The sequence below is a fragment of the Hippocampus zosterae genome, chromosome 4 (genome assembly GCF_025434085.1).
Source record: "Hippocampus zosterae strain Florida chromosome 4, ASM2543408v3, whole genome shotgun sequence".
Classification (NCBI taxonomy): Eukaryota; Metazoa; Chordata; class Actinopteri; order Syngnathiformes; family Syngnathidae; genus Hippocampus; species Hippocampus zosterae.
The window spans coordinates 23,865,873-23,893,413 of NC_067454.1; the positions used below are offsets into that span (position 1 = coordinate 23,865,873).

A 27,541-nucleotide genomic window follows, 5' to 3' on the forward strand; every position below is an offset into this window, starting at 1 on the left:
CCTGTGTGTGTGTGTGTGTGTGTGTGTGTGTGTGTGTGTGTGTGTGTGTGTGTGTGTGTGTGTGTGTGTGAGAGCGAATATAAATATTGAAATAAATGTACATCCTGTAAATGTATGTTGTTGTTTCTTCCCTCTCACACTGCCACCCAAACCCTTGCCGGTAGAACGGCTTTTATAGGTCTCTTTATTGACACCCTGACCAGTCCAATGAAATTTTATGCCCAGATCGCACGTGACCCTAATGAGGATAGACATTATAGAAAATAAATGTCTGAATATGTGATGTGGTTCCGATCGTGCTAGGGAAGTCCTCCCTTGGACAATATTGATGACTGTACTTGAGATTTGTGCCGTTTTCCACTACACTTGTAGTCATCGTTGTCAAATAGGACTCAAATGTGATATTAGGTCCCGAATGTGCACGAGCAAAACTATAGCATAAAAAAAAGTTCAAAACTCAACTCCTGCAAAGAAATCAAAAGATCAAAGAGGGACTTATTTCCTCCTGCCTTGAAGAAGCCGTTGTTAGGATTAGCAGTTAATTAGCCTCATTTTAAGAATGAGAAATGGCAGGCTGAATGAGATGCCGGTTCCTTCCATTGTTGGGCAGAAAAGGAGGAGGATTATCAGGCTGCGCGCTAATCCTCTTATTGCGAGGCAAGACCACTCTCCGGCCTGCTGCTGTCCCCTCTGTGACTTTCTTTTTACATCGTGTCCCCACTACTCTCCTCCTTAATAGCGCTCTCCAGCTAATGGATGCTCCTCCTTAGAGGACGCCTTATTCTCTGATCACACTTAGAGGTTTTTGGTTAGTTTTTTTGCCATATCAATCTAATTAATTTAGGAGTGCGTGCGGATTGCATGAGCATCTCTCACTGGTTCACGACTACAACTACAGATGTTCAAGTTGTCAATGAGAGGTGGTTATGAACTTTACTTCTTTTACTACTTTTCTTCGTTTGCTATTTAAACTGTCCCAAGATGTTTTACTGACCTGTACTTTGTAGTTTGCTTTCATTTGCTAGCGCTTCGGCTGTGATGTTTCTTTCGTTCTGCACCTTCAGCAAGCTTGCCTGTCATGTCGTTGGCTGAGAACTTGGTCTGGTTGTGGTTATTGTGACAATTAGTGCCACTTTTAGGTAACAGGAGAGGCAAAAATGCCAAACGCCACAGACACTTGCAGAAATAGATGAAAGGTCATTCAGGATGACTTCATCCCCCCTCCCCCCTCCATTTTTTTTCACCCCACTGTACATCCCCCATAGTGACTGAGGTGAGACTGGGGACATTCATGAAGGATGAAATGACTAGCCGGTGAAATGACTCGCCAGTGTTTGGATGTAGGCCACTGTCTTGTTCTCTCCAAGCCTAGCTGGCAGGGAAGAGATGCAATCAGGCCCTGCAGATCCACTCAAGTAGTTGATGTATTCATATTACAGTTGTTGTTCCATACAGCCAACCCCGAAGAGGGAATGCTTATGTCGCCATTACAGTTTAAATGAACCTAAAAGACTGTTAACACTCACCATCTGTTCCATCTGTTCCTTTTCCTCTCAGGTGACCCCAAAAACTGGCAGAACAAGACTCTCCCTGGAGACCCCAACTACCTGGTGGGAGCCAACTGTGTTTCTGTGCTCATCGACCACTTTTAAATGGGGGTAGGCTTGGGGGGCAGGTGTGACGTTACAGAATATGCATCCACAGTGGATAAAGCAAGACACACCCTCACAAACACACGCTCTCCCACACACACGCGTTGACAGCTGCACTCTCCGACTCCCGATGGCGGCGTGAAGAAGATGCAGTCGGCGCTGTTTACGGCCATGCACTGAAGATGGAAACTTTTTCCCCTCAAATAAAGACTCGATGAAGTGAAACCACTGATGCATGCCCCACACCCCTGCTACTAAGGATTAACGCTCTATATCCAATGAAGTTTCTACATGAGTATCCATGGATGGATTCTTTTCCAAATTGCGCCACCAGCGAACATATTTTACAAACCACTGTCGGTGTATTTATGCTATATATGCAAACGTATATATAGTAGTCTAGATAAAACATATTTAGTCCTGAATTCAACCTCCTTTGTTGTTTTTACAGTTCAGGCGACTGAATATAAATATGTAGCCGCATTCTTACACTTGGAGCTGAATCTGATGAAGGTATGAGTCTCAGATGAGACGGTTGAAAGGTCAGCTGGATCTAATAGCCAAGCAGCGCACTTGAACCTTTATTCTTCCTCGGTTACGCCTTTTTTCTCTCTTTCTTTCGGTGAGATCTTTGTAGCTTGAGTTGTTTGCTCGCTCCTTCCAGCCTGAGGGAGATCTATGCATGTTGTTCTACTCAGGTCCAGTGGCCGCCTCAGTTGCTTCCTCACCTTTCTTTCTCGTCTTCTCTTTTTGCACTCGTGCATTCAAACACAATAAGCAGTGATGCCTTATCTGCAGATCATTCACCTCTTTTCGGGACGAAAAACAATAATTTATGATGAGTACATGTTGTTGGGTCTGCCATTTTTGCTCACCCAGTGTATAAGCAATCTTGGGTTCAGCACACAGTAACGGTTGCGAGAGGATAACAGATGCCTGTTGGTCTTTTATCTCCTATGCATTACTTCTAAAAACTAAACGGAAGAATATGAGGAACAGTGGCTGTAAATAATGCGAGCATATTGCCTTGGTTCTTTTGTTTGTAAATGATTTTTTTTTGTAAGTCTTTCTTTTTGTATAAAATGTAGCGAAAACATGTTTTCAAAAGTGGAAGAGAAACATGGAAACATGATGTATCTTTGTATTCTGGATTATACCCTCAAGCCTTGAAACGTTGAACCTGACAGTGATACATGACACCTTTTCTACCAACATATTCATGTTCAGTTACTGTCAGAAATTGTCTTTTTATGGCTACATAAGGATCGGGAAAGTGCTTGGGCTGACAAACATTTTTGTTGTTGTTTTTTTTTTAAGAAAAGTTGCCCTCCCAAAATGTTCCCTTCACTGATTTCAATACTGGATGCTGTTTGTGTGCCCGTAAATGTATTTTTGTACTAATAGACCATTAATGATGAATGGCACACCACACCAGTACAAGTTTATTTTTAGATTTAACACAGCTTTAATTGGATATTAGCGCTTCACATGTGGCTGATTTCTTTATTTTTGTTTCTTCCTCTGCAACACAATTTTAAGTATACCACTGTATTAATAAATAAAATCATTTTAAAGTAACGCTTGACAAAGATGTCCCAGTCTTGCCTTGCAAAGTGAAACATATTCTTGATCTAAAATAAGCTGTCGTATCCAGCACTAAGCGGCTGTATTTAGCTGCAGTTAACTCGCTGTTTAGACCACTTTTTGAGAGCTACAAATGTACACAGAGGGGCGTTTCCCCCTTCGCGCAATCCACAAGAGCGGCCACTAGATGGCACTGGTGATGTCTCAACCTGTGAATCCCAATGTCAGAACCATGCAAGTCATTTTTTAAAGCAACGTTATGTCTCTGGAGAAGGAAAAATGAAAGTCATTTTGACTGTCCAAGGCCCTAAAAAAACATGGCTTTGAGTTTGGTGGTCAATGCTCATTACTCCTCCCCACACCTTCATAGTGCCCACATCCAAAAGTGAACATCACGTTCATATAACTTCAGAATGTACGGAGTTTAATAATGATGCTACCAGATCATTTCAAGACCCTGCCTGTCAAAGACCTACACGTGACTTTTAACAGCTGTGTGGTGCGGTGCAATGTGTGCTGGGCAACGGTTGATCAATATTACTGTACTCTTTTCTATTGATATACCGCCACCAAACGTGTTCAGTCATTAGCAGTATTCTGATTTAATTATTTTGATTGGATTTATTAAATGGGCTGCCGCCCATATAATAAATCTGGTGGACTGGTTAGCACGTCTGCTTTACAGTACTTCTGTACTGTACTGTCCTGGGTTCGATTGCGGGCTGTGACCTTTCTGTGTGGAGTTTGCTTGTTCACACCGTGCTCGTGTGGGTTTTCTCCCAATTGCTCCGGTTTCCTCACTGCGGTCAGACCAGCCTCCACACGCAAAGTTTTAAGTTACATATCCATCTATCCATCTCTCCATTTTCTGATCCGCTTTATCCTCACAAGGGTTGCGGGGCTTGCTGGAGCCTATCCCAGGTGTCTTCGTGCATTAGGCGGGGGACACCCTGAACCGGTTGCCAGCCAATCGTAGGGCACAAATAGATGAACAACCATCCGCGCTCACTCTCACACCTAGGGACAATTTAAAGTGTTCCATTAAGCTGCCACGCATGTTTATGGAATGTGGGAGGAAACCGGAGTACCCGGAGAAAACTCACGCAGGTACGGGGAAAACATGCAAACTCCACACAGGAAGGCCGGAGCAGGAATCAAACCCTGCACCTCTGCACTGTGAGGCCGATGCACTAGCCAGTCATTCACCGGGCCGTGTGTGTGTGTGTGAGTGTGTGTGTGTGTGTGTGTGTGTGTGTATACGTGTATATATACATATACACAGAGGCAGTTCGAGGGCACACTGTGCCACCCCATATATCCAACCTTAATACTTTGATGTTGCATTTCAAAATAAAAGGCCCCTGAAATCTGCAAATGTGACCTTTATACCTGAATTTAAAAAAAAAACACATTTGAAAAAAATCAGTTTTTCCCGCAACCAGACAAGTTCCAAGGTATCCAAAGTCCTTTTCCAGTGGGCCTATAGTTCACTCTCGAGAAGAAGCCTAACGTGGTTCACGCTTGGGAGGGAACTTGTTTTGTTGCATTTCACTGACTTTCCTGGTGCATTTGAGGATATCACTAATTTACGTTTTTCGGAGGCGGTTTTTGAAGGTCTCTTGAGCTGACTCGATCGTTGTCGAAGAGTGCATGTATTATTTGGGGAGTTTGGGGAATAAAATACCTGCTTAAAAGACAACACTGCAGCCCTTTGCGTCTCGGAGCTGCAACGGTTGCGTACAGATTTCCAGGTTAAACATAATGGGTGCGTCTTTCTTGCTTTCTTTCGACATAGTAGTAAGTATGTACTGTACTGTGTGTCGAATGTGCAGGTTTGATCTATGTCCACTTGGGGTCGTCACCCTCACATTCTACACTATTCATCGATTATCCACTCCTGGCTGAATGTGTGAGACTGACTTTGCAAAGCGTGCCCTGGCCTATCGAATAAATGAATCAAGAGTGAGGAGCTGGCTGGCTGTTAACTGACTAACTGATCATCGCTCAACATAATGAAGTGTCGAATCCAATTCCAAAAAGTAAAAAAAAAAAAATAATAATAATCATCATGGAGAGCTCATTTACCTGCCCGTTGAGTAAGAGCACTTCTGGTTTAAACCAAACTGTGGCAGCGTTTTTGCAGACTGGGCCTGGATTTGACATCTCTGAACGAAAACCAATTGTGCTATGCAGCAAACACAGATGCACTTTGGCATATTTTATGGAGTGTTTCACACTTAAACTTTGTTCATTGTTCATTTCTTTCACACTCTCCTTTTTTGGCCACGTTTGTTTCTCTGCAGTTACAGTCAACGTGGACGATATAAAATGTCATTTGTGCAATACAAAAATCTGCGATACGGTGAATCCGCAAAACCTGAAGCGCGAACTAGGGATCCCATATTATATCTTCATTTAGAAATATTTCATAGCATAGAGAAGAATTCCGCTGACCATATGCTTTGTTTTTTCTCCCCACAAACGCACCCCAACTTCACCCGCTGGGATTAAAACCTCCCATGCTGCACCTCTTCACAAATCAAGAGCAGCCGTACACACGCACACGCCACCTCCGAACGCCCCCTCCTCCATCACCATAGTAGTTAGTCAGCCTGGTTCCCGCTGCTGCATGCGTACAGGCGTATTGTGGCGCATTTCCAACAACTGCGCACCAGAAGCACGCCGCTGGTGCAAAATTGCGGATGTTCTACGACAGAATTCGACGCGCTGGATGCAGGAAGTGTCCACGCTGCGCCTTTGACACGGTGTCTTCAATCCACACATGCAGTCTCTTGTCATCAGCAGCATAGCAGCGTGACAATGGTGCAAGGTCGGTTATCCGCTTCGTCGTCGGTGACTTTTCTTCCGAGGAATGGATTGTTTGCCGGAGCCAGGAAGGAATTTGTTGGTACCCTCGTTTGGATTTCCTGTGCGACGCTTAGTATCTGGTGCTGAGTCCACTCCACTCGCCTCTTCTTGCCTTCCACTCGCGGCAACTCGACTGCTAATTGGAGAGCATCTTAATTGATGGAGAACAACCACATAGGGCTTTGACCTCCACTTTCGCTTTTTACGCTTACTAACCCTGTCTCTATTTCTGCAATTCTTCCCCCGTGACGCGTATTCGGATCTCTCTTGCTCGCCCGACCTTTGCGTTTACACCTCAATTTAAGGACAATGCCACTGAACGCGTTGCCTCGGGCTGGCATCGGCGGCCAGGGCTCCCTCAGCCCGGCGTCGCTGTCCCGCAGTTTCTCTCGGCTGAGGGAATACCGGACTCGAACACGGATCATGTTGGCCCTCGGAGTCTCTCAGATGGTCCTGGGAAGCCTCATCTTGGCCGTCAGCTTTGCGGCTCTGGCTCTCACCACATCTCCCAGGGTGCGACACTCTTGCCCTTTCTGGGCAGGTTTCTCCGTGAGTACATCTATTTCTCCTTCTTTTCTTGGTTTGACTGATGATTTGCCATCTGGTGGAGAGAATTGTTCCGTTACTATATGTCGCTGGCGTAGATAGATAAACAGAGATACATTATTTGCAGAAAATATTTTTCAGATCACTTCAGTGAAATTTGACGAGCGTTACATTTTGTGGCTTATAGTGGAATGCTGTGTGAATAAGAAATGGATTTATGACTGTGCGACAAATTCATATTTTACATATCATCAGGGGCCTCAGCACCTCAGCCTCACCCTGCAGAGGTGCAGGGTTCGATTCCGGCTCCGGCCTTCCTGTGTGGAGTTTGCATGTTCTCCCCGTGCCTGCGTGGGTTTTTCCGGGTACTCCGATTTCCTCCCACATTTCAAAATCATGAGTTAATGAAACTATCACTAGGTGTGAGTGTGAGCGCGGGTGGTTGTTCGTCTCTGTGTGCCCTGCGATAGGCAACCAGTTCAGGGTGTACCACCCCCACTGCCCGAAGGCATCTAGGATGGCTCCAGCACGCCCCGCGAGCCTTGTGAGGATAAAGCAGATCAGAAAATGAATGGATGGATAGATGATGTCATCAGTCCTTATGAAAACCATACGGATCTGCCTTCTTGAAAAATATAAGGAATACATCAGTGCAATCTTGTTGGATGATTTGTAAGTGTGTGTCAATGTCATGACAGATTTACTACAAGATGTCTGTGGTGGCTATGATCTTGCCTTCAAGCTTTTTTACCAAACAAGTTCAGTATATTGGACATGGGTTTGAGAAGTTCCAGATGAAACACAACACATTTTCCATTTGTTTTGGCAGGGGTGCTGCCGCTAGGTGCTCCATGTCAATCCTACTGAATAGCAAATTCGATTTACGAGGGCCACTGTCGGTCACAGGCTCTCAGAATTGTCATCACTTCCGATGAAGTACTCTTAAAACCGCAAAAATAGCAACTACCCGAAAAAAAAAAATGTGTGTGGAGAGATGCACTCACTTGTAGTAGGTGGAGGTGATGATAACGCATTGCTTTTTTTTCTTTTTTGGTACAATATTTGAACCATTAAGGGTGAATATAGTACAATGCTGGTCATCCACAAATTTGTTTGGTATGCAAAGTGTCCTCCCGCCCCTTTGTAAACAATGAAAATGGAAAAATAGCTGCTCTAGTTCTAAATTGTCAGCATCTTAAAAATGCACCCAAATTTTAATGTTCTTAACAGCCGCACATGTGTAAAAAGATTGGGAACGGCGTGAATGGTCAGGTCACACTTGCCAAAAGTCTTGGGACTCTGCTCGAACCAGACAGTTTTGATTGTGAGTGGGCTTCATTGTTGTTGTAACAGCTCATTCATGTCACAGAAAATGAATCAACCCTTTGATGTGCACCCAACTAAGATGCTGTGAGGTGTTGTGTGACCTCAATATTTGTCTGCGGCATTTTCCCCCAAGAAATGTGGAATTCCAAGTTGTAATACGTGAGGGCTGTTTAACTTTAGCGCTTCCTCTGAAGAGCTCCTTTGAGTACCAGCGCAGTTATGTCCTTTTACTTACCATTTTAGTATTAAATAACATGGCCGTGGATGTAAAATCAGCATTTTCATTATTGAGGTTGTAGGTGAGCTGGAGCCAATCTGTTCCCACATGTGAAGGCATTACAGTCACTTAAGTGTACTGTGATAAAAAAAAAAGGATTGCTGGTGGAAATGATGAACAACCCCCCCCCCCTGTCCCCACACACACATGCAATGTATATGCTATACAGATTATAATTCTCAGTTTTTTCTTTCTTTGCTCATAACGCACATTTCCTTGATTTGCTGCCAAAGACCCTGTGCAGGGCCACTCCATTAATTATAGAGGCGCTGGGCCAGAGTGCATGAGGAGGGGGAGTGAGTTAGGGTCTCCTCGGTGCCATGAGGACCATCTGTGTTTGTGTGCGAGGGTGTGCTCATAGCCACGTGTGTGTGTGTGTGTGGATGGGGGGGGGGGGGGTACAGTTAGAAGTGAATCGGAAGAAGCCACAGGGGTCAGAGTGCAAAGGCCAACATGCATTCAGGATGGGCGCCTTCAACTTATTTGACAAAGCGTTGGAGTTTATATCCCGACAGCTGCTTGTTAGGATCCATGTTTGTCAGTTTGGTCATGTCGTGTCTATTTCCAAATGTGCACAATTATGTTTGCTCCAATGCGACTAGTCCGCATTCATCCTTCCTTTATGGACCATGAGTTGCTGAGCTTTCCAACAAGTCTCCTTCAAAACTCTTTTTCAGTCTTTTGTATTACTCACAAACATACACGGGTAGATTAGAGCAGAATCTGCTGATGTTCGACTCAGAGCGTGGCCAGAAATCAACAATACTTTCTTAAGCTGCACAGACTTTTTTTTTCTCCATGGTCTTTGTGTGTGTGTCTGTCCGAATTTATGTCCAGGTCGGAGCTCAATCGCCCTGAAAATTCATCTTGCCATCCCTAAAAATACCACTGTAGTAGCGCGCTATACATTATTTCCTGACGTTGCATTCTAACCGCGACACGCTGTCGGGAGTAGAGTAACTCATTAGTGTGTCACAGGTTTTCTCAAAACTGTGAGCTCTACAACCCATTTGCTCAACAATTAATGAGTTGATTGAAAGGTGCGCCACTTAGGTGTGGGCCAGTTACGGATTTGAGGATTGACAGAGGTTTTAAAAAGTCAAGATTTCAATAAGGCTAATCCTGGCTGTCACTGCTCATGAACGCTTCTTTTCGTTTTTTTTTTGTTTTTTTTTGAGGGAGCGTCTCAGCAGGGCACAATGTGATTGGTTGCTTGTGAAGTCGATTCAACCAAATGCCTTTTTGGAGTTAATTGCCTCCAATCCACTTTTTTATTTATTTCTTTATTATTATTTTTGCTTCTTAGTAAGGAACAGAGGAGGGTGGAGTTAGCAAGACTGTTAACATGCGCGTTGCCCTTAAAAAAAAAAACATTTGAGAAAATGAGACGGAGGCGGCGCATATGTTTGGATATACTCTGAGTTAATTTATGGAGATGCGGATGGTCATTTGTTCTACATGTCAGTTGCTGACAGCTGCAAAAGTCCTTTGGCTGGCTCTGTCGTTCATGGGCCAAAGCCAGCAGGGCAGCAGAGTGATTTCATGGCCAAGATCTCTCAGGTGAACCCGCTGGCCAGACATAGCACGCAAACGTGTCTGTAGGATGAGCCCCGGTACCGTCTGCAGGCTTCCGTATCACCCTTTATCCCCGCAATGACATCGACAGGAAGTGACGAATGTCCGAGCAGGGCTATAGGTTGATAACAAGCCTCGGGCTAGGAGGGGAAAAAAAGAGTGAGAATGAAAAGACAACGTTCGGCTGGCACAGGGCCAACAAAAGATAACAAGGACACTGACATAGTGTCCTTGTGATGTTTCAATAAGTGATGTTTGATCTGGGCTGCGGGCTGGCACTTTGACATATGCTTGGGAGGTCCTTTCCAAAGAAATCATTTTCTTGTGCAAGAATCACAATTTCAAATAAATGTCTGTGATTGTTTCCCTTACTTTGACTGTTTAGTGTCTGAGTGCTGCCATCTTTCTTCATCATGAGTCATCAATTATGATCTGCTTCATTACCTCCAATCTCAGTTTGTAGCACACACACACACACACACACACACACACACACACACACACACACACACACACACACACAATCCCTGGTGAAATACACCGTGGCGGTTGAAAATGAAGCTCTTAAATGCAGACAGTTTATTACGAGAGGATATCAATAGCTCCAATGACGCCACAAGTAAACAAACCTTTCAATGATGTCATTTGACCCACAGCAGAGTGATTCAGCAAACGGGGTCAACGTATTGAATTATATTGTTCGCCTTATTCTCGCCATCGGTGGAATGTTTGAAGTGTCAATCAAAAAAAAAAACCCCAAACAAACTAAACAATGTTACTGTGGAAGATACAGTCAGGTCTGTAGATGTCGGGATATTGATACAATTGTCACGTTTTTGGCTCTAAACGTCACTGCATTGGATTTGCAATGAAATAAACAAGATGTGCTTTAACTGCGGACTTTCAGCTTTAATCGGAGGGTATTTACATCCAGCACAGCTGTTTCATGGCCAGGTGGGCATGTACGACTGCTAATGGATCTGGTTCCCTTTTCTTTATCGATGATGTCACCAGCACGAAGACTCCAGAAATGTTCCGGGCAATATTATTAGACGTCATTGCACGGCGCTTCACAGTGCAGAGGGTCAATGACCCAAAGCATATTGAAAAAGCAACCTACGAGTTTTTTTGTTTTTTTTTAAGGCAGACAAGTGAAATGTTATTGATAATGGCTAAGTCACCTGACCATGTGTTAAAAACTAAAATTTTGATTTGTGATTGTTCATTTGTCCCATTACTTTTGGTCCATTAAAAAGTGGGAAGCACATATCGAAATTGTTATCGTTTCAACAATTTCTACCTGATTTAGATTGAAATTCCCTCAAACTAAAACTTTAAATCCAAAGTGAAAGCAAATCGATCATTCAAAATTTACTGTGGTGTTGAGAGTCAAATAATCAGAATGGTGTCCATGTCCCAATATTTATGGTCCTAACTCCAGAAAATTAGTAGTCCAGGCAGAAATTTATGCTTAAAATGCTTCGAAGGGGACCAACATGCCAACATTTCCACAGCTAAGATGATTCTAAAATAAAAGTGGAGGAATTTCAAACCTGATTCTTGAAGGAGCTTTCCTGTAGCTTTGATTAGTGGCACAGACGAGTTTCGTTTTGACAATGAGATGAATAGTGCGATGTTTGCTAGCAGGCTAGCCATTATGGTTTGCTGAATTATTCAAAAACAACAGAACCAAACTTTTTTTTTCTTTTTCTATCCATAGCTGTGTGAAAATGCGGGCGGCCCGGTAGTCCAGTGGTTAGCACGTCGGCTTCAGAGTGCAGAGGTACCGGGTTCGATTCCAGCTCCGGCCTCCCTGTGTGGAGTTTGCATGTTCTCCCCGGGCCTGTGTGGGTTTTCTCTGGGTGCTCCGGTTTCCTCCCACATTCCAAAAACATGCGTGGCAGGCTGATTGGATGCTCTAAATTGTCCCTAGGTGTGAGTGTGAGTGCGAATGATTGTTCGTCTCTGTGTGCCCTGCGATTGACTGGCCACCAGTTCAGGGTGTCCCCCGCCTACTGCCCGAAGACAGCTGCGATAGGCTCCAGCACCCTCCGCGACCCTAGTGAGGATCAAGCGGTTCGGAAGATGAATGAAGATGTGTGAAAATGCCTTTCACAAGCCTCAGTGGAGGTTTGCGTCCGACTCTGCCTCTTCAAAACGAGGCCACTGGGAATGTTTTGCTGTAATCATTTTGAGTTGGCACATTCATCAAAATGCAGAGATCGCTCAACCGGTCCCACGCTTCCCCACAAGAAGCATTTGACCTCTCATGGCCAGAGCATATGTCTCCACCCATCATCCATTGAGCTCCACTACATATTTTATTGATAATTGCATTTATGCTTCGTTGTGAGAGAAGCATTTCTTCCCCCCCGCTGTGTATTGTGTTGTGTTAATGCAGCCATTAATCGCCATCTGTCAACCGAAGCTGGGGCTCTTCAGCTCCGAGGCGTCTCACTCACATCTGAATATTGATCAAGTGAGTTACTTGCAACCCCATCAATCAGCAGGCTTTGTGTCATCTTTCATTCTTTTCTTGACCCTGTGACGCCTTTTAGCATTTTTTTTCCGACAATGACCTCACTGGTGTATTTAAAGCAGTGTGTGATGATGTCATAGAGAACAAGCTTTTCAAGCGTCACTCAGCAGCAATAACTCACTTAGCCGCAACACCTTTCCATAATAAGTAGGGATGCTTCCTACTGCCTCTCATTACTCCGAGGACCCTCCAGTGCATCCTGCCTGTACTCTAGTCCAACCAGTGAGCACTTATATAGTGGAAAAATAGAATTTGCCCTTGTAAGCACACAGACACTTTTAAAAGATTCCCTTTTAAATAATCATGTTTCCTGAATTCCTTCCTTCCCCTTCATGAGCTTCTGATGAACTCGTTTGAGTCTCAGCCAGACTTTGTGCGCAATCTGCTTTGTCCAACCACTTGTACGTTGATAGCTTTTTGTTGTGGGATGTGCAGAAGACGATCTGAGCTTCTGTAAATGGCCCATGCAGAATTACAATAATAATAATTGAAGGTATTTCCTTTTCATATTTCTCCCTCTTTTTCTTCCAGACTGTTTTGTTCGCTTCTCACTCTGTGTCATATTTGTCTAATGAAGCAGCACACTGGCATTTTACAATGCCACGCTGATAGCGCAGTCATCTGTGAACGACCTGACTTGCAGTGCACAACTAACCTTCTAATGGTGGTTTTCCATAATTAACCAACCTTTTAATTACCATCTTGCCATCGACAAGATCCACATATGTAGCAAGGCGACATTTTTGTGAAGCAGAAGAGGCATTGGAATTCATGTCTCTTTTTTTTTTTTAAGACATGACATTTACCGAGATGTATTTTATTCTGCTATTTATTGATATATTTTTTTTTTTTTTTTCAAAGGAGGCCGCAACATTTTCATGCTTTTACAGGCTGACATTTTTCCTGGCATACCTGCACGCATGTTGTTTGGTTCTTTTGTGTCATGTGCAACAAAAATATGAGTATGAAATCAATTTATTTCTCTGAGCCCACGTGGTTTTCTGGGTCATTGTTACAAGTGCCGTATTGTCAATTACCTGTTGAGTTGATGAGCAAATGCTCGTTCACTGCGCGGATAGTTGTCTGGAACTGAATGCGGCTTCACCCTTGCTCCTGCATTTCTGTGTTGCAGGTAATGTTTCCTTTTTTTTTCTTTATCTTGTTGTTTATGTCATTATTTTTCATTTATTCGACTGAAGTATGAACGCGAACCCGCAGTTCACCCCGGCGGCCATTCGTGTTTGTGTCTCTGATGCGTGTGGTGTGTTCAATGGCACTTCATAAATGAGAGTGAATGTGTTCTTTTTTTCTCTTTTGCTGTGTCTAGTTGCAATACATCTTTATTTACATAGTGCTTTCACAACAGTGGACATAAAATGGCAAAATAATATCTCGGGTGGCGGCCCGGTAGCCCAGTGGTTAGCACGTCGGCTTCACAGTGCAGAGGTCGTGGATTCAATCCCGGCTCCGGCCTCCCTGTGTGGAGTTTGCATGTTCTCCACGGGCCTGCGTGGGTTTTCTCCGGGTGCTCCGGTTTCCTCCCACATTCCCAAAACATGCATGGCAGTCTGATTGAACACTCCAAATTGTCCCTCGGTGTGGGTGTGAGCGTGGATGGTTGTTCGTCTCTGTGTGCCCTGCTATTGGCCGGCAACCGGTTCAGGGTGTCCCCCGCCTTCTGCCCAAAGACAGCTGGGATGGGCTCCAGAACCCCCCGCGACACTTGTGAGGATGAAGCGGATCGTGAAATGAATGAATATCTCGGATTACCGGGATTCTTATCATTTCTACCATAATGCTTTTGTGAAGAATAAATTTGATAATGAGATGAATAGCGATATATTTTCTTTTCTTATAAGAGTAGAAACAATATTTTTTTATTCGGCAGAGCTACAAGGAATGCACATTGATAGTTGTCCAGGACCGAATGTGGCTTTGCCATTGCTCCCGCCATACTGTGTTGCAGTGCTCTCATTTAAAAAAGAAAACAAAAAAAACATCTGAAATCCAACCGAGTGCCAGTGACGTATTGAACCGACAGTGACGTGGAGCTTCAAACTGCCACATTCAGTAGTGGCCTGTCACGCGTGTCCAAAATGTTGCATGCAGAAGAGCAAACCCAGAGGATTGTCCAATATTGTTTTTTTTTGTTCCATGTTTAAAATGCAGCAAATATTTGTACACGCATCTATCGCCGTTCTCCTCCCATAAAGCCTTCTCTTTCTTTCCTAAGCATGCTTTTGTTTGTTGTGTAGCCATGTGATAGTCTGACCCAGCTGCAGTTCAGGATGTGTCGGCCAGAATGCTTGATGCTGCACTTCTTTACAAACAGCCTCGGTCGGGCGGCCCTGCAGGTCTGCACGCAGATCGTTGAATAGAGAAGGCCACGGGGTCAAGCAAAGCCAGAGCGGGCAGGCTTGTGTGAGAGTCTGTCAAACAGAAGGTAAAAAGTCAAATTCGTGAAAGAATGTCTTTTTATTCTTGTACTGTCAACACACTGAAGAAGTGTACATCTAATCTGCTGCGTTTTTCACAACAAAGCAAACAGGAAAAAGACTCTTTATAATGCTGACTTGACTTTCATCCAATCTGAAAGGGACACAAACCTTCACTCTTCATTCGTCAGCCAACCTTGAGGAAGGTTTTACAAAAAGTTGTTTTCAGCGGCGTGCCGCAGCAGGTCAGCGTGTGCCCACCTCGGATATCGGCACTCACAGACACTTTTGTCAAGATGTTTGACTTCTGTCTGCAGTATTACACAAGCCTTCGCTTCATCCTGGTGTAACAAAGCTAGCACTCCTTCGTGCCCCGCCCTTTGTTCTATGATTAGCACAGTGTTGTGTTTGATGGCACTTTTATGTGTGCTTCCATATGGAGCAAACATCTCGGCAAGGTAATGTGGGCTGTGCAACTGATTGCTTTGAAACTGTTCAAACACCGATAGCTTCAGGCGTCAGCTTTCGCCATCATTCAGCTTTTATCAACACCCGTTAAAAATGTACAAACAGGAAGTGGGAAATTGTACCTCATCCATACATCCATCATTTTTCTACAGCGAATGTCTTTATTTGGGTCGCAGGGGAGGTGGAGCTTAACGTTGCTGACTCTGGGTGACATGGTATATTGGCGTGTGGAGAAATCCCACAAAGGCAAACTCCAGGAAGACTGGAGCCAAAGTTTCAACCCAGAACCTCAGAATTGGGAGACAGACATGCTAACGACAACATTGTTCTGCCCACATGCATTTAAGTCTTCAAATGCACTTTCTTTCATCCATCCATCCATCATCGGAACCGCTTATCCTCACAAGGGTTGTGGGGCATGCTGGAACCTATCCCAGCTTTCTTCGGTCAATAAGCGGGGTACACCGTGAACTGGTTGCCAGCCAATCGCAGGGCACACATAGACAAAACAACAATTCACATTCACAGTCACACCTTGGGGCAATTTTTGGAGTGGTCCATTACCCTACCGTGCATGTTTTTGGAATGTGGGAGAAAGTAGAGTACCCGAAGAAATCCCACGCAGGCACGGGGAGAACATATAAATCCTCCACAGGAAGGCCGCAGCCTGGATTCGAATCGAAGCATTGTGAGGCGGATGTGCTAACCAGTCGTCCACCGCGCCGCCGCTTTCTTTCAGTCACGTATTAAAATCTGCCTTCATCTGAAATCATCAGAGGGGAAGAACGCTTGTATAAACAAATTTGACCTGACTTGACAGGGCAGGTTTAAATGCTGGACTTTGCTAAATTGCATCTACCGCAGGCATTCATTTGGGTTCTGACCTGCAATATCAATGCTGCTGCTGTGTCAAGACGTGGAACGATACAGGCTCAGACATAAAAATGCCCAATGCTCTGTTTTGTTTATATATTTACTCAATCAGTCAGTCTATCAATCAAACACAATTTTCATTTAAAAATGCAACTCAAATTGCTTTTCATCTTCAAAATAGTACAAATAGACGCATATACCTGCACACAGGATTAAAGAAAGTAATGTAATGTCTATAAATGTTTTTTTCTGGGATTCAGGAAGGTGGTTTGAGAACGGTCCTTTCTATAATTATTGAGGAAACGATTACCATTTGCTGCCTGGCTCCCCTTACTTTAGCGGATTGTAATACCTTTAAGCGCTAGTGGCTGAACACAAATGGACAGGGATAAATGAGCATTTATTGACAAACTGATTAAAGTTTTAAAAAAGTGTTAAACACTCTCACTAATGCCTACAACATAAACGGTGGTGCAACAACATTTGGAACTGCTGAAGAGGTTCGACTCATTTGATTACCATTCAGTCTACCGTCAATGTGATTTCGAACGACTGCATTTATTTCCAAGCTTAAGCGATATTTGTGTCAATATTTGATTCCAGTGAGCATGTGTGATCCGACATAAGAAATTAGCATTAGGGGTAAAGGATGCGGTTCAAAAGGTCTCGCCTTTACCAGCTGGCGATCTTGTCTAAAAGGTCACCAGATTAGCAGGGGGTGCACACACACATGCACACGCAAGCACGTATGTACGCACGCACGTACGCACACACAGACACACACACACAATTGGTTCAAGTCTGGCAGTGATCTGGGTTGTCACCTTTAATATAGTCAGCACTGACCACAGTCGCCGACCCCTAGCTCCTAGAATCATTGGGACACACAAAAACACACAGAAACACAGAAATGGTTATTAATTAACACCCGTACACAAGCTTAATGTATTATTTGGTCTCCGCTTAATGTTTTCGGAACGCAATAAATTGTATCTTGATTCTGATTTTATGACATTTCTCCAATGGTCAGGTGGACATTTCCGGGAGGGGGGAGGGGGGGGGGCGAAATCAAATGTTCCTTGTTTTTGGTGGAATGTTGCTGAAAGTGGTCCTGGAGCCAGATAGGATGCCAAAAGCTTTTCTTTTATGCTCTTTGGACTTGAAAGTGCTACATAATGAGAAAGATGGGGACGGATTTATACTTTAGGAAGGGAGAGGAGTATGTAAGAGGAATGCCACTGCTCATTTTAATCCTGTGCTGTGGGGGAGGCAGGGAGGGGTTCGGGTGTGAAGGCAAATCTGTGGGTGTCTGCCATGTGTGAAACAAGGAAGCTGTTATTTAGCTCCTCAGATCTTTAAGTTGGTATTTTATTTCCATCGCTGTCCACAAAGTATTTCTTTTGGTTGCAGTTTGGTTCCCAGGCCTCAGCCCCGCCAAAGCTGCACTTTTATTGGCACACTGGGTCACACTAGCATCCTTTACACAGCCTGTTAAAAGTGGAAATGTTGCCTTCTGTATTAACGACATTGACACAGAGAGTTGCCAATCACCGGCCTTCAGTAGTCGTATCGGAGCCGCAATAGAGGCGGGTTAGCGTCTGTTTGGAAGGCACTGTCCATACAGAGTGTTAAGTTTTGCTCTTCTAATGCTATTTTTTTCCCCACTGTGCTGTTCCTGTCCAACGAATATTTTATATGTCACAGCAGACTCTGGCGCTGATGTGGCACATTTGATTGTGGGATGCCAAGTCGATGTGTAAAAGCCCGCACAGTTGTACCAATGTCACACCTTCGCTGGATTGAGTGTAAAAAAGCCAAGGCGGCTTGATGCTTGAACTTTTCTTAAGCTGTGATGCAGGAATTTGGCAGAATCTGTTTAAGGATGTACCTGAAGGTTACATCTTGGACGAAACCAAGTCCCATTTCTCTGCGTGTCCCTAAAAAAATGCTCCTTATATTTAATTTAAGTTCCGTTTTGCTATGGGGGAGGGGCAGGAGGGGCTTCAAATTGTTTCCACTTTATTAAGTCAATCTTTTTGCATTCAGCACAAGTCAGATTGCTGCAGCGCAGAAGCACCAAATACGTTGTCTTTACACTTCTTTGTACCAATCAATATTCCCCCAACAGCGCTTATTATTATCACAGCTGGGAAACTTCCACATCGAAGTGTGTGTATGTGCACTTATGCAAATTTCAAACTGTGCAGCAATTACCTCGGTGTTCTGTGGTTTGGAATACATGTTTCATGAGAAGCACACTGAGAAGTCTGCCGCTGCTATGTACTCAGATGCCGGTTCCTTTTCTTCAGGAAAAAAAATCCTGAAATACACTGAATCTATTTCTCTCTCTGTGTCTCTCAGGCTCCTTCATGCTACTGGGCCAGTTTCTTTCTCGCTTGTCGACTGAACTGTACTTGGTCACAGTCAATAGTTGGGTTTCCATTAAAAATTTCCATTGTAGAGGCATCATCTTTACAATGTCTCATTTTACGAGATCTCGTAATTCTGGTATAATCTCATGAAATGTTCTAGCGAGACTTTGACAAGACATGAAATTGTTTAGCAGTAAATAGGCGCGGCCCACGCACTCGCTCAGTCCGCGCGGGGGATTCCACCTGGGAGGCTTCGCTCTCCCCCGCGCTGTACAATGTTCCCCTGCGAGGACCTCGCCGCTTCCCCCGTGGCCGCTGTGCCCGCCGTTTAACGGGTGCCACCCCGCTCCCAGTGAAGTCGCCCGGGCGGTAGCCCCCCCCTCAGTCCCCGAGCGGTACTCCGTCGAACCAGCGCTCATCGCTGTGGCTCCTGCAGGTGTAGTCACATGATGTGGAAACACGAAAAATGTGTCTCTATTATTATTATTATTATCACTTTGCAATACTGTATACTTGTTTAGGCCCGTTGATCCAGCGGTTAGCGCGTTGACCTCACAGTGCAGGGGTACCAGGTTCAATTCCAGCTCCGGCCTCCATGTGTGGAGTTTGCATGTTCTCCCTGGGCCTGCGTGGGTTTTCTCCGGGTGCTCCGGTTTCCTCCCACATTCCAAAAACATGCATGGCAGGCTGATTGGACGCTCTAAATTGTCCCTACGTGTGAGTGTTAGCCCGGATGGTTGTTCGTCTTTGTGTGCCCTGCGATTTGCTGGCAACCAGGGTTCAGGGTGTCCCCCGCCTACTTCCAAAGACTGCTGGGATAGGCTCCAACACGCCCCACGAACCTTTGGAGGACAAAGCGAATCGAAAAATGGATGGACTATACTTGTTATCCACACGTCTTAAAAACCACCTCATGAGAGCACAAAGACTTATCTTTCTTTACGTTGAGAGTTTTATTTTTAAAGTTCTGTGTTTCCATGAACAGTTTGCTGTTGCACAATTTGCATTTTGCGCATTGGCATTGGAATCCCATTTTACAGTCCTTTGCCTATGGTGGCCTGTACACCAACAGATCTGACACGAGCCTTTGTATCTAAGGCAGAGTCAAAAAGCCCACCCCAAAAAAAGGAAAGTGAGGGAAAGAAAAAAAAACTATGAAATGCCTCAACCTTGGTCATAGTAGCTGTTGCCGAAACAGCCGACCATTGTTTGGTTCCTTTGGTGACTCATGCCATTCAACTCACAATCTGTTGGGTTTCTAATTCCTTCTTGACTTTTCTTCTGTTCAGATTAATGGTGCAGATGTGCTCTTTTGACACTGAAATATGTTCTGTAGTTTACAAGTAGGCTAGCTATTTTTTTTTTCCAGACAACCGGACCATCCGCACAGCTGTGAGAAAATGCCTTCCAAAACTCCATGATGGGGTGTTTGTTTCTTAATTTGCCCCTTGAGAAGAGTGTACCATGCTGGTAGATATTCTCATGATCTTCTCTCTACAACTATTTATGACATCGACTCGATTTATCTTTTTCACCAACAGGTTCCACTGTTTCCATTGAGATGTGTTTGCGGGAAATTGTGAAAAAAGATTTCAACACATTCAACACACTGACTTTGAGTGGACTGTTATCGCAGCTGGTTAATGATGGTAACCACAGACAGAGTCACAGTGACTTGTCAGCATAATTTGTGGAAGGTGCGTGCGATGCATCTATGTGCGGCCCTGTCAAAGAAGAAGCAGTTGTGAGGAAAAGGAACAATTTGCAGGACAGGATGATGAGAAATGTTTGATCGTGGAAATGATAGATGGGCATAAAGTTTATAAGATCACAGTTGGGTTTTTTTTAATTGGTAAAAAAGAGACTACTTGTTGCAGAGGGCAGTGTTTTCATTCAAGCTGCTGTGAACACCGTCTCATTAATCCTTCCTGGAGGACAAAAAACTGTGTTTTGACAACTCAGGTCTGTACTCATGCAAAACAGTCCCTTTCTTCTTCTTTAGTTTGGTCCTGAAGGAAATCTGAGTGGACGGATTCATGACGCTGAGCCCTGACTTCTTTCTTACCCATAATTGGAACTGCTTTTATTTATATGACCGATTCCGTTTCCTGCTTACATAGCTTGATGTTTTGTCACCATGCCCTATTGTTGGGGAGGTACTGTAGTTGGTTGCCCTTAGCAAGATAATGCTGCAGATTTTCATGTCTTGCTTTCTGATTTACATTATGTTGGAGAGCTTCCGTTGCCTTTTTAAAAACATGTTTTTAGCGTGCGTGCATGCATGCCGTATGTTTAAGCTGCCGTATCTTTTACCATGCCTGGCTGCGCCCAATGATACAGTGCGTTTTGTGTATGTGTCAAATACAGAAATAGCACCCCTTACTGAGACTGCGCACAACAACACGATGCGCCGAATGGTCGTGAAAATACGGTAATCATTGGATGACGGTGCGGATGCGTCAATAACGGACAATGCAAGACTATAGTGACGATGGTGCACTCGCACATTACATTTCTACACTTATTCCTTCATTTCAACCACGGTTTGAGTTTGTCACATCCCGGCTCGATTACTGCAATGCCCTTTACTTTGGAGTCAGCCAGTCCTCCATTAAGCACCTTTAGCACCTTTTATTTTCAAGATCCTCCTCTTTGTTTTCAAATCTCTGAATAATCTCGCGCCACATTACCTCTCTGAGCTCATCCGCCCCTACGTACCTGCCCGGCGCCTTAGGTCTGTGGACCAGTCTTTGTTAGAAGTACCAAGAACTAAACTGAAGCTCAGAGGGGATCGAGCCTTTTCTGTTGCTGGTCCCTCTCTCTGGAATGACCTCCCACTGAACATTCGGCAAGCCTCCTCGCTACCCATCTTCAAAGCCCTCCTCAAAACTCACTTATATTCTTTGGCATTCGACTCAGAAGAAGAAGAAGAAGAAAACCTTTATTAGTCTCACAATGGAGAAATTCCAGATTCACAGCAGCAAAGTTATGAAAGGAAGAAGTAGAACAACAAAAAAATAGGAGCTGCTGGAAAGGCAGCCACTCTCGCGGCGCCATTTTGAAGTCAAAATAACAAAAATAACAACACAACACATAGGACAGAGACAGTCGTGCAATCTTCACCACTTTTCTGTATATACTTTGTTGTCTGAAGCAGTTATAGATGAAAGAGGAGAGGATCAAAGTGTCCTTTCTCCAGTGGATCAGAGACGTCATGCTGAAAATGTGCACACGTCTGCTACAAGCTAAGTTTTGAAAGCAAACACAAAGCTGTCGCATCCATTGACGAAAAGAGATTAGTTCACTTCTCCTGTCCCACGTAATCCGCTTCTAACTCCAAGCCGCGACTCCCAGCTCCAAATCCGCATCGGCACTCAGCGCCAACGATCCTTTCTTCTCATCGTCGGCTCCTCAAACCTCCATCCATCCAGCCGCAGACCGTTCAACAGCATCGATCTCTCCGCTGAACAAAGCGGGGCTGTGAAAAATACTGCCCATTACAGGCGCAAGACACAAGCGCCCCGGGACTGTCCAGCAACGACAGTCAAATGGCGCCGACATTCCTCCAGTCAAAAACAGTGCTGGTATACCCATGCTGCCGAGAAGGCGCAACCACCAAGCACAGAGTCTCCTCCTTGATGAATGTCGTGGCCAAAAAATGCTGAAAAAGGTCCACATCAAGTCCACACGACGTAACAACAAACACAAAGTGACAAAAGAAACACAAGAACAACAAAAAAAGCAAGGCTCAAGAGAGCACTTGCTGACGGCTGCCTACTCGGGCGCCATCTTGACTTCCCAGCATGACTTAGATTTGTTCTTGGTTTTACTGTTTGGTGCTTTCTACCGCCTTTATTACCGATTTATCTTACTGTTACTTGTGCATGTTAAATTGCTTCATGTACAGCACTTTGTATGCAGCGATGGCTGTTTGAAAGTGCTCTATAAATACAGTTGACTTGACTTGACATTCACATTGTGATGAAACACACAAGCCGTCCCATTCAGCAGATGCAAACATGGGCATACTTTATGAGTCCCTTAAATGAAAGTCTTTCAGAGGTCAGGTAACTAGAAATGTTCGTGTTTTATTAAATGACACGTTTTGCATTATTTATGACAATGGTACCTTTACATTTCGGAAAGTCTTTCTATATTCTATATTCCTATTTCAGGTCTTTCTTTATCTTAGGTGCTTGCTATTACAATAGTTGTGTAACCTATACTACCGGAGACAAATTCCTTGTGTGTTCTACATCCTTGGCCAATAAAGATGATTCTGATTCTGATGAAAGCAGCAGTCAATCGTGTCATCGTTTGATCAGTCACATTTGAAAGTAGCAATGATGCTAACGCCGTATGTAGGATCATAACTTAAAATTTTTGAATTGAATTCGAATTGAATACAACTGTATATTCAAATGTGCTGTACGTATGTGTAACATACAGCACAGATGGAATTTCTTCCCACTCAACATAAAACAAGAGGAGCCGCTGCGGGTGTCCGCGCCGCCATCAAAAGAAAAGTTATGTTTACATTATAAGGTGCATTTATTATTCCTGATTGATCCATTTCGTTTTAGTTCACTGCATTTTTTTATCCGACATATGTTGTACAGTAAAATAACACTGAAATGAATGGAAAAATGAAAAAGGTGAGATGTTTAATTACGGGTACTCTCTAATTTTTTTTGTTGTCAGTACCAGTGCTTTCAAACTGGCAATTAAAAAGCAATGAAAAAAATGGTTACCGGTTCACAAATAGCATGTACTTGTCTCATCCGGTCCGTGAGGTTGGGGACCACTGCTCTAAAGAAGTACTAATTGTTTGCTGTTTTGCCAAAGGCTTGCATCTTCTTTCTCAAAAATATCAGCAGGTCTACATTGTCGGGCTGCAAGACACTCCACAATAATAAGTAGTCATTTGAGCAGAAGGAGATTTATGTTCTAGCTGTAGAATAAATAAGGTTGTAACAGCTTTTTTGCCCGTCGCACTACCTTGTCCGAGAGCCGCGGCTGATTCATTCATTCAGGTTTGTTCCCGTTTGTGATGCCATGGCAACAGCCGCAACGTGTTGACAAGCAGTCGTGTTCCCGTTGTTTTTCACTGGATGTTTGCAAAGGCTGTATGTGGCAATAGTCTCGATTGGTGGTGTTCGATCAGAGCCTTTGTTGGGTTCATGACGTAAATCCCCCAGTGTCAACCGTGATGGTGTACATGATCGAATGCATGTTTATGAAAAATAACATTCAAATCTGGATTAAAAACAAAAGGTGATAGGGAATTTTGAGTATAAAAATATTTTAATTATATCGATTCCATAGCATAAAATCCATGGAGCCAGATCACTGGGCAGACACACCCATACATGATTTAAATAGATACAGTATATCGTTCCACTCCTAGAACAGAGATGAAAGTGGACTTTCCTGAAAATATAGATATTAATTTAACAGATTACCAGGTTTGTCGACCTTTCTTTCTTTTGACCATCATTGCTACTTTCTAATGTAGTCGGACAAAAAAAAATCTCCATTCAAGTCCTTTTCTTGTTCCTAACACTCGCGTGTATTGCACGTATGTCAGCTTGCCTGTCTACCTGTTTGAACATTGCGCTGGGGCCGTACCTGGCCGATCACGCATGAATTAGTTGACACAAAACTCTCTTCAAATACTCGACATTCAATGATTAATCTGCCTTTTGTGTGCGCACGTGCACCCTTTGTGGCTTCCGTTCTCGCCGAAATTTAGAAATCTCCGAGATATGGTGAGGCCATGACAATGCGAGGGGAGGGGTGTTGCTGTTACCAGTGTTAGTGCCTCAACATGGCTAGGCTCGTGAAAGAAAAACAACGAACTCAAACGAGTGTTCGTTCAATGTTGTCAACTAATATCCAGATTAATTTTAGGCGATTTTTCCTCAATTTTCCGGAGGAATTTTCATGAAAATCCAGAATTCCGGGAAAATCCGGAGGACTTTTATCACTGTAGTATGGAGTCATGAGAGTCTATCAATGAACGAACTTCCCTGTTTGCATCAACCATTTAGTGTATATTTTCCCAATGCAGTGAATCGTGATGTACAAAGTGAGGGTTACAATTCACAGTGAATTTTGAAGAAATTCACGAAGAAATACATGTATTCAAGTTAGTTGGGCTTACCTCGTGGCAAAGTAAGATGGTAAATGATGACTTCACTTCTCACGATGGCAAGTAAGCGGCATTGCATTAGAAATCCGTGGATGTTGCTCATAGTGGTCCAAGGAAGGCTCTGGGAGTTTGTGTGAATGCTCAGACACATGAAAAATTAGTGAGAACATTGATGGCTAGCTGGGGCAGCCCGGTAGTCCAGTGGTTAGCACGTCGGCTTCACAGTGCAGAGGTACCGGGTTCGATTCCAGCTCCGGCCTCCCTGTGTGGAGTTTGCATGTTCTCCCCGGGCCTGCGTGGGTTTTCTCCGGGTGCTCCGGTTTCCTCCCACATTCCAAAAATATGCATGGCAAGCTGATTGAACACTCTAAATTGTCCCTAGGTGTGAGTGTGAGTGCGAATGGTTGTTCGTCTCTGTGTGCCCTGCGATTGGATGGCAACCGATTCAGGGTGTCCCCCGCCTACTGCCCGGAGACAGCTGGGATAGGCTCCAGCACCCGCCGCGACCCTAGTGAGGATCAAGCGGCTCGGCAGATGGATGGATGGATTGATGGCTAGCTGTTAGCTAATCTCAGCTCTGGTTTTACCTTCAATACAGTATTTGTTCCCCAGTCCCCCACTGTTCGTTCAATGCCAAATCGATCCTTGCGCTTTTCATGTCACAATATCCCGTGTTAGTCCAGACATTGTCACAAGTTGAGAACAAAAGGCAGGGAAAACAGTAAAGACGGGTTTTCGAGGGACAGCCACATCACCGTTGTTTTCGGCTGAACCACTCCGTTTGAAAAGTTGTCCGGGCTATCCTGTAGTTTGAAGCAAACCTTTTCGCTACGGCGTTGGTCTACCTGTGTTAATCACGTCCACTTTTGACTGAAAGTCCAGTTTTGAGAAGTTTTTAAACTTCGATATATAATCCTCTTCTTCCATTTTGGCTCTCCGACGTAGCAAATTTAAAAAAGGATCGCACTTGACTCGCCTGGCGAGTCAAGTGCGCAGAAGAACAGCGCAACGTACCTGTTTGCTCATGTACGCCCTCTTAATTGCGGCAGAGAACGATCTGCCGCAACCTGTGCCTTTTCACTGCGGTTTTATTTCCCATCGGCAAATCTAAATATGTCACAAAAAAAAACATTAAACTTTAATGGTTTCAAAACATTAGCCAGACTTAGGAAAAGCAGGTCAAATAAATTTATCTGCAAACGTTATATTGGCGACGTGCAGATGTACGGCAAGCAGCACGTGCCAGATGCATGTATCAACCCAGTTTGTGATGATTGTGCAATGCAATGCGCATTCAGAGGTGCGGCTCTGCCTCACCTGCCTCCCCTGACCGCACTTCCCTGCATTAAACTGAGACAAAAGCATGGACATGGTGACAAGTGTTGACAGAATGCGTCATTCTCGCCCATTCTTTATAACACGCTAGCACCTCCTGCTGTGACACCAGTCAAGGTCGGGCCGGTGATGGCGTTCGTAGTCTAACACATTATCACACAGCACAGAGGAATGTTGCTCTTCTTTTCTCGTGAACAACAGTCTTTTCTTTCTATTTAGAATCAGTGTCGAGCTGGACCACCGGGAGCAAAAAATGTCTTGAACATGGCTGCATGGTGTACTGATTGTTTGCATCAGGTGTTTACTTGCATTTCATCCAAGACTGAGTGTTAAGAGATACTTTCACATCAGTCTTAATCTGTTGCTTGAGTTGAGACATACTTTGTAAATAAATCAGTGTGAACTTTGTAATCGAAAGGCTCTTAGATGATAAGCTTGGATCTTCAGTCTTGACACATGACAAGGTTCGGAAGCAAACCAGATGGTGTGTGCGGATCCCACAAATGAAGACTCAACAAGATAAATCAACAGAAATATTTATAGAAAAATGAAGGACTGACAAAGTATAAACAGAAATTGCTGGCGACAAAGAGCCAGGAAAACCTAAAGTGAGCAGAAAGCGCTTGCAGATGGCAAGGTAAATTTGACACCTTAAAATACAAAAAAACGAAATGCCCAAAGATACGAAACTGAAATCAGACAAGAATAATTGGAAACCCCAAATAGTTACAAAAGAATCAGCATGTATTGTATTGTATTGTATTGTACTACTGGAAAATAAGTAACTATGAGCGTGTAGTCCAGAAAATGTCTCCTGACCATAAACAGCAAACAAGGTCAATAATCCAACAGAGACTTGGCTTGTTGGCAGTCCTTAAAACATGGCTAGGCTTGATTGGAAAACGCGGAACACGTGTGCCTGCTGGAGGGAAACACCCTTCACTCCAGCCGGAGCTGAAACACAAGCAAAACAGACAGAACGTGACAACCCAAGTGTGCTTGCACACAAATATGACAAGGTCATGCCGCAGTGAAGATATGAACCGCTTGGATGACAAAGGTAATCCCTTTATTGAATTTTTATATATTAACTACATACCTGATCTGACCTCTATCTTGATCCGACCGGGTTGTACAGGTGTGATTACACACTCAAAGGCAACTTTAGGTACATTGATACAGTCTGATTTGCATATATATATATATATATATATATATATATATATATATATATATATATATATATATATATATATATATATATATAGGCATATATATATATATATATATATAGGCATATATATATATATATATATATATAGGCATATATATGAGAGAGAGAGCGCGGCTGGATAGCTCTGTTGGTAAGGCATCGGTTTGGCATACGGGAGACGGTGGTTCGAATCCCGCTTGGGGCAAAAAATGAGCACAGAACACCATCCAGTGTGGATCCTTGGGCAAGATCCTTCACGCTGATGCCTACGCCATACAATGATGAGAGACAATAAAACGACATGCCGGCTCAGACGTCGCCCGGCCA

General features: G+C 43.9%; 2 protein-coding genes across 15 annotated transcripts in view; both read left to right on the forward strand.

Moving 5' to 3' along the window:
* tjp1a (tight junction protein 1a) overlaps positions 1-3,230 on the forward strand; it is a 126,720-nt gene extending 123,490 nt beyond the window's left edge. For all 13 annotated transcript variants that reach the window (XM_052062994.1, XM_052062996.1, XM_052062995.1 and 10 more), the window contains one exon: positions 1,558-3,230. In XM_052062994.1, the coding sequence (XP_051918954.1) occupies positions 1,558-1,652 (95 nt within the window). In that variant the 3' untranslated portion in view covers positions 1,653-3,230. The remainder of the gene's footprint in view (positions 1-1,557) is intronic.
* Positions 3,231-5,433: 2,203 nt separating this feature from the next.
* fam189a1 (family with sequence similarity 189 member A1) overlaps positions 5,434-27,541 on the forward strand; it is a 90,287-nt gene continuing 68,179 nt past the window's right edge. Inside the window, exon 1 of one of the 2 annotated variants that reach the window (XM_052063087.1) lies at positions 5,434-6,653. In XM_052063087.1, coding sequence (XP_051919047.1) covers positions 6,414-6,653 — 240 coding nt within the window. In that variant the 5' untranslated portion in view covers positions 5,434-6,413. The remainder of the gene's footprint in view (positions 6,654-27,541) is intronic. The other variant, XM_052063086.1, reaches the window with a different exon arrangement.